The sequence below is a fragment of the Vicia villosa genome, linkage group LG5, assembly GCF_029867415.1.
Source record: "Vicia villosa cultivar HV-30 ecotype Madison, WI linkage group LG5, Vvil1.0, whole genome shotgun sequence".
Taxonomy (NCBI): Eukaryota; Viridiplantae; Streptophyta; class Magnoliopsida; order Fabales; family Fabaceae; genus Vicia; species Vicia villosa.
In genome coordinates this window covers 126,124,030-126,132,035 of record NC_081184.1, presented here as the reverse complement: position 1 = coordinate 126,132,035, position 8,006 = coordinate 126,124,030, and the positions used below count along the sequence as shown (strand labels likewise).

At 33.0% G+C, this 8,006-nt stretch overlaps 1 protein-coding gene across 1 annotated transcript; it reads left to right on the top strand.

The window, feature by feature from the left end:
• Window positions 1-4,710: 4,710 nt before the first annotated feature.
• LOC131607269 (zingipain-1-like) lies at window positions 4,711-6,390 on the top strand. Its single transcript, XM_058879284.1, has 2 exons — window positions 4,711-5,199; window positions 5,610-6,390. The coding sequence occupies exons 1-2, from the start codon at window positions 4,773-4,775 to the stop codon at window positions 6,197-6,199; spliced, it is 1,017 nt and encodes a 338-aa protein (XP_058735267.1). The 5' UTR covers window positions 4,711-4,772; the 3' UTR covers window positions 6,200-6,390.
• Window positions 6,391-8,006: the final 1,616 nt, after the last annotated feature.

Below are 8,006 nucleotides of genomic sequence, written 5' to 3'. Positions count from 1 at the left end.
CTGAGTATCCTTGATACTATTGGGTTTGTCTTCACTCTTGCCTTTGTCATGGGGACTAATGTCGAACCTCTTGTCCTAAACATTTGACCTCCACTTTCTGTCCAAGTTCTTTAAGGATTGGTTAAAATTTCCCCCAAGAAAAGCTATAGCATATAACAAGGTTTCTTCTTTATCACCTTGACTTTCATATTCTCCAGTGTTAGAAACAAAGGTTATCCATTTTTTCTTCTTTTGAGTCCAATCATTGATGGTCATATCAAAGGTTTGTAAGGAACCTATGAGTTCATCAACCTTAATATTGCTTAAGTCCTGAGCTTCTTCAATAGCAGTCACTTTTATATCAAACCTCTTACGTAATGATCTAAGAATTTTTCTAGCAAACTTTTCTTCATACATCTATTCTCCTAAGGAAAAAGAGGTGTTGACAATATTACACAACCTGATGTGGATCCACAGATAGATTCATTTTTGTTCATCCTCAGATTCTCAAACTTAGTGGTAAAGAGGTGTAGCCTTGACATACAAACTTTGGATGTGCCTTCATGTGCAGTTTTGAGAATCTCCCATGCTTATCTAGCTTCGGAACAAGTTTTGATCAAGCTGAACATGTTTTATCCACACTATAATATAGCATTTAAAGCCTTGGAGTTTCCAAGAGCTTTATTATCTTCAAGATCAGTCCATTCAAGCTTCTAGTTTCAAGCTAGTAGTTCCATCTTCATAAGTAAACACATGATGTTACTAGCCTTTTATCACATATTTCCATGCTTTGTTTCCCATGGATTTAAGAAAGGCAACCATCATAAACTTCCAATAATCATATATTTGGTGACATCTAAAACCGGTGGTTTGTTGACGGATCCTATATCTTTCATTGTGTTTAATTAGACAGAATTTATATATATGATTTGCTAACGTGTATTTACTTCTTTTTATGAAGTTTTATTTTAACAAACTTTAACTAAAAATTAATTAAATACTCTTATATAAGAACCTCCTTATATATATATATATATATATATATATATATATATATATATATATATATATATATATATATATATATATATATATATATATATATATATATATATATATATATATATATATATATATAATTTTGTCATTAAATACCAATTTCTTTTATCAGCAAAATTGCCATAATCGTGCGTTACTTAAAGTTGAAAATGAATAGCAAAACTTTTGACTATAAAGGTGTCCAAATTTTTTTTTGTCCATTCTACAATTCTGAATTGTTGCAAATTGTAAAGCAGCATGTTCCAATAAAAAAAAAATAGAAATAGCTAAATTAAAATAATTTTAAGCTTAACTAGTTTATCAACATTACTAAACAAAGTTAGTTTGAATATATTTAAAAAAATTGATAACTTTTTTAGTAAACAAGTTAATTAATTAATTAAATTTATACTAAAAGTCATAAATAATTAATATAAAAAACTAATATTAATAATTAAAACATATATTAATTTAAAATTAATTTTTTTGGTTCCACATATTGAATATATATAAATATTATTTTTGCTATTATGTATATCAATACCGTCTTAAAGTTTTAAAGATCATAGATAAATTAGTGACATTTTAATCATGATAAAATAAATAGTAATTCTATTAAATTATAATTTAACATTATAATATTTTTTTAGGCATTATTTAGCCCATAAAAAATTTATGTTATGCGAGATAATTAACCTTTTATGTTCCAAAAACAAGAAATTTTGTTGTGTCATCCCGTAAAAAGTTTGATGTCATATGCGATAAATTTCAAAATATTCAATAATTATATAAAAATTTCTAGTGCAAAAATTTCGAAATTTGATAAACACTTTGTTCTTATCAAAATTTTAAAAAATTGATATGACTTTACACTAAATTTAATATGAATTTTTAAAAATTTGGTATTTTATGTGATGGTATTAAAATTCGATAAAAATGTCAAATTTTAATCAAATTTTAAAATTTTCGTACCGAATGGTATTTTAAAATTTATTGCTTTTCAAGAGTAAATTTGTTTACCAATTATAATTTTAGAATAGCTAAATAATAACAAGTATATCCAGAAGGAAAAAAAAAATACACATGTCAATGTCAACATACAAAATACAAGCACCACAAAAACAACATAACCAATCCTAAATCTACACATGAATAAATCCACAACAGAACTAAATTAGCTACTATGAATGCATAAAATGAGAACTAATAAGAAATATTTTTTGAAGTTTCCACTGCGCCAGAATCATATATAAATACAAAATCATAAACCACAAATAGGGATGTCAATGGGGCGGGGCGGGGACGGGGGATACATTCCCATCACAATCCCCACCATTGAATCTATTTCCCATCCCCACTTCGGATCCCCGCTTCGGGGGGATTTTGTCCCCCATCCCCGTCCCCGCGGATCCCCGCGGGTCCCCACGGATCCCCACGGTTCATGCGGAGATCTATAAACATGATTTTTTTTATATATAATTTTAAACCAAATTAATAGTAAAAGCTTCAAAAACTAACCTAGAAATATATTGTTTTTACAATATTTAATCTATAATATCGAACAAAATTTTCAAACTAAAAAAAAATGAAAAAATCATGTATATCACTCTTTTACTAACAATACATATATATTTTAAATTTGTGTATAAGATTAATTATATAAAATGTTAAATAAACTTACATAATAATTTAAAATTATATATAAATTAAGGACATTATGCTATTTTATTCGGGGCGTGGACTCCACGGGGCGGAGGATATTTACGCCACCCCCGTCCCCGAAGTGCCTTCGGGGAGACTTTGATCCCCATCCCCATCCGCGCGGGGGAAAATTCCACATCTTTAAGGCCCCAAACGGAGAATCCCCACGGAGATCCCCGCTAACGGAGGCAAGTTGACATCCCTAACCACAAACTACATAATTTACCTTCAACACAATTTCCCTAATATAGCAAATATCAAAAGCTCTAAGCCCCGAACTTCACAACTTTCATAGAGGAAAACATGTCTTTTAGTAATTAATTTCATAAATTTTATGAGCTTCTTCACTCTCATCCTAACGAATAATTTAAAAATAATTTTAAGATTAAAAGTAACATTTTAAGAAACTTAAAGTAATTCAGCAATGCAATTTTCAAGAAAACAAAAAATCCTTATAAAAAAACTCTCGGGTTTGAATAAATATCTAATATCAGTCTTTTGTATTTCGAATATTTATCTTATTGAAATTTTTGTTATTTTTAGAACTTTCAAACAAGTGGTATCAGAGTCACGATTAAGCTAAATGATAGAGCGGAAGTGACATTCTAGTGTGAATCAAGACTTGTGATGTGGATAATTCATACTTGTGGAAGAGATTGATGTGATTCAAATGTGAGTGGTTAAGTCTCACATCAATTATAAGTTGAGAAAATATTGGATATATCAGAGAGAAAAAACATATATACCTATTGCATTAAGGGTTTGGGTAGATATATTTTGAATCCTGAATCTTTAATTAATTGATACTTTGGCGCTCCTCAGACTTTCCAACCAGTGATATTAGAACTATGGTTCTTCGAGGGTTACTTCCAATAGGCAAACGTCACGCTTCTCACCAAACAATTGAAAAGTCTTGGATCAAGCCATATCTGTTGAAAGTGAAAATCGAAACACGATAGATCTTTAAGAATTGAGATTGCAGTTGTGTGGAGTTGAATCGCAACAACATAGATTTTCACGTTCGACTATAGTTACTTGCTCCGATGATCGAGATGAGTAACAAACTGCGCAAGTCGAATAATTTATACGAACTTGCAAAATTCGTAGTAATCAAAGTCGTTTCTCACAGACGATGCCACTGTTCCGTTCTAGAACTAGAAGTATGAAATTTTGGCGGAGACGACGGTGGATTACGGTCTTCGATACGCTGAAGTAGGGGGTACCTACAACATTAACATTCCAACGCCCAAGTCAGTGTATGAAGAAGAAGAGTGAAATGAAATTGTATTAGCAAAAACTCGTTACCTTGATATGACGCTTATTCTATATATAGAGAGAAGGGAATAACGAACTAGCTATTTATTTGTTCTGTTTTGCGAATGGCCGTTGGATATGCTTTACGTTGGCGATTTTTTGAAATCATTAAAGTAGTTACGATCTTTGTTTGAGAAGGAACTACTAAAAATGGAATTTTATCGCATTGCAAGACCAGATTATATTCATCAACCTTATTCTTCCGCGGTAAAGTAGTTACGATCTTTGAGAAGGAACTAGTAAAAATGGAATTTTATCGCATTGCAGACCAGATTATATTCATCAACCTTATTCTTCTGCTGTCTCTCCGCTCGGACTCAAATGGGCTATAAAATTTAAAAGTAGTTAGAATTAAAATGAGACGTTTTTAATGGTATAACAAAATAATTTACTACTTAATGTCAAGTAATATTCAAAACACGACAATTTGGGCGTCTAAATCAAAATCAAAAGCAATTGGACTAGAAACTCAAAAATTGTTGAACATTGACCAGTTGACTCGAATAATGCTTAGCGCACTTGATTAAGTGCTGGACCAGCTTACGAGAATCGATTCCTAGTAGAAATCCATAGTTCAAATGATAGTGGTGACCACTATTCAACACACAATTGAGGATTCCTAGTTCACCACTATATATACATCATTGAAGCCACTCCTTTAGTAGCAAGCAACCTCAATTTTCCTCAGAGTGTGACACAATACACGCTTGCACAAAGCTACTAAAAAAATCACTTTGAAAATGACTTCCCCAAACAAGTTTATCTTAGCCATGTTTCTCATTTTCACAACATGGATTCTCCCACATGTAATATCTACTAGGGTCCTTCAACCTTTGTCATCAACTACACATGAGAAATGGATGACACAATTTGGAAAATCTTACAAAGATGATGAAGAGAAGGAAAAACGTTTTCAAATATTCAAAAACAATGTAGAGTTCATTGAATATTTTAATGCTGCTGGAGACAAACCTTTCAACCTTAGTATCAACCATTTTGCAGACCTAACTAGTGAAGAGTTTAAGGCTTCACTTAATGGTAAGAAGAAGTTACATTATGAGAACGAAACGTCGTCCTTCCGGTATCATAATGTAACTTCTGTTCCTGATAGCATGGATTGGAGAAAAAGAGGTGCTGTTACTCCAATCAAAGATCAAGGAACTTGTGGTATGTGTAATAAACCAAATATGTCTCTTATCATAAAAAATAATAATCATAAAATTGTTACGAGATACACATGGCCGACTTTGAAGAAGTGCAAAATGAATTATGACGAGGACATCAAATTTTACACAGATAAATTGTGTATAAATAGGACCTCATATTATAATAATTTTGTCAAGATTGAACCGAGACTAACCAATACAGTACGTCCAAAAACTTAAAACGACTCTGATTAACTAACTCTACGAATTATATTTTAAAGTCATAACGTATAACATTGACTAATATATTTCGATAACTAGAGATATGACTAAATTTATATTATTACTTCTTTTCTTCATGATAACCTAAATTAAATTTTATATTTGTTTTTTGTTCTGATTTTTTTTTGTTACGTGAACTTGTGAAAATAGGTAGTTGTTGGGCATTTTCAGCTGTGGCTGCAATGGAGAGTATCCATCAAATAACAACAGGTGAGTTAGTTTCACTATCAGAGCAAGAACTAGTCGATTGTGTTAAAGGTAACAACACAGCCGGATGCAGCGGTGGTTACATGGAAGATGCATTCGAATTCATCGCGGAAAAAGGAGGAATAGCAAGTGAAGCATATTACCCTTACAAAGAAACTGATGAGAGATGTAAGGTTAAGAAAGAAAGACGTGCAGCTGAGATTAAAGGATACGAGAAGGTTCCTCCGAAAAGCGAAAAGGAACTTCTTAAAGCGGTTGCGAATCAACCGGTGTCAGTTTATGTTGATTCAGGAGGTTCCACTTTTCAATTTTATTCTGGTGGAATTTTTACAGGAAAATGTCGAACTCGTCTAGATCATGCTGTTGTTGTGGTTGGTTATGGTGTTTCAGAGGATGGTGTTAAGTATTGGTTGGTGAAAAACTCATGGGGCACTGAATGGGGTGAGAAAGGGTACATGAGGATGAAACGTGACATAGGTTCTAAGAAAGGTTTATGTGGAATTGCTATAAGTCCTTCTTATCCAGTTGTTTAATCTACTAGGGTTGCTTAATTGCATGATGCAAGATATATATGCATCTAAATAAAAGATATTGTAGTTTGTACTTGGGTTGTGCTTGCACGTGTGTAGGTAGGGTGTGTTCCTAAAGTGGGTGCATGATAAAGTTATGGGCTTGTAATGATTTTCAATCATATTAATGAAATAAGCTATGTTGTTTGTGAGTATGTTTTATTTTGTTTTATAAATAAATATATTGGATAAACATGAGCCAAACAATCAAGGGATGATCACAAATGAACTTATTAAGTTATTATGAAATGAATTAAAAGGAGAAGATCTCCATAAATATATAGGGTGTAACTTTTGTATTGTTCTCTTTCAAACATGTCTTTTATAATCCAATATGAAACATATTTATTGACACAATTTGTAAGTCACAAGTGAGTATACTCGACTTAACATTTCAAGTCACTACGCCAAATTTAAGTTGTAGCAAAAGCGCTTTCGTAGGGCTCGCTAAAAACAAAATTAATAAACAAGGGAAAATGATGCAAAGAAAGCGCTCTGGTAGGGGGATTATGAGAGCGCTTTCAAAAAGCGCTCTGGTAGGGGGGGTATGAGAGCGCTTTTAAAAAGCGCTCTGGTAGGGGGATTATGAAAGCGCTTTTAAAAGCGCTCTTATAGGGTGGGTGCTACGAAAGCGCTTTTGGGATAAAAGCGCTCTGGTAGGGGGTGTTATTAAAGCGCTTTTGAAAAGCGCTCTGGTAGCCCATTTAAAAAATTATATATTTTACAAACACACGCGTTTTGTTTCATATCCAAAACACGCGAACCTTCTTCTTCCTTTCGTTGCTCCGCCGTCCTCACTCCCTCTCCAGCCTTCAACCGACTCCGCCGCCGCCTTCCTCACTCCATCACCAGCCTTCAACCGTCTCTTCTCTGTTCAGGTTAGGGTTTAACCAGTAAGCGCTTCTCTCTCTCTCTCTCACTCTCTCTAGATTTTCTTTCTCTCTCCGAAACCCTAGCAACCTCCGCCATGACTGTAGGCAGGTTTCTTCTCCTTTTTCATCAAATCTTCCATTTTTTTCCTCCAGAATCAACAATTGAAATTGTTTTTCATCTTTCAGGCCTGAAGATCTTCGCAGACCTTTCGGTCAATTTGGTCCTCTCAAAGACATTTATATCCCTAAAGATTATTACACTGGGTGAGTCACTATTATAAATCATCAATTTTTTTCTTCAATTAAAATAATTCAATTGTGTTTTTTGTGCCGGAAATTTTCCTTTTTTTCATTGTTTGCTTTCAAAAATACAAAATTTTATTTAGGGTTATAGTTAATATTATTGGGGCTTTTTTAATTTATCAGTGATTTAGGTTTTATCAGTGTGATTTAGAGTATTGAAGACAAAGTTTGTTAGGTTTTTATCAGTGATTTAGAGTATTGAAGACATGTATCAAGTAAGTAGAAGATGTTATTGATAATGAAGATTTTGTGTGATGTTGATGTAGGAGTTATAATCTTCTCCAGCACTGTACAACTCTATGAGGTTTCAGGAATCCAGTTGGTCCAAAGATGCAAGTTAATGGTAGAGGGCATGCGAGAATGAGACCTACAAGGGATATCTGTTTCATCAACTTTTACATGATTCAAGATTTTCTATATGTAGTTAGTAATAATCATGTTTTTCTATTGTAGGTTGAGCTTCAAACAGTGGATGGACTGGTAAAGGATAGAACACAATGTGCCCCTGCCGATTATGTTCCACAGAATATGAATCAAGTAATTGTACCCCGAAGTCTTCTGTGGCAGGATCCTTCGGGGTACAGTTACTTGATTCA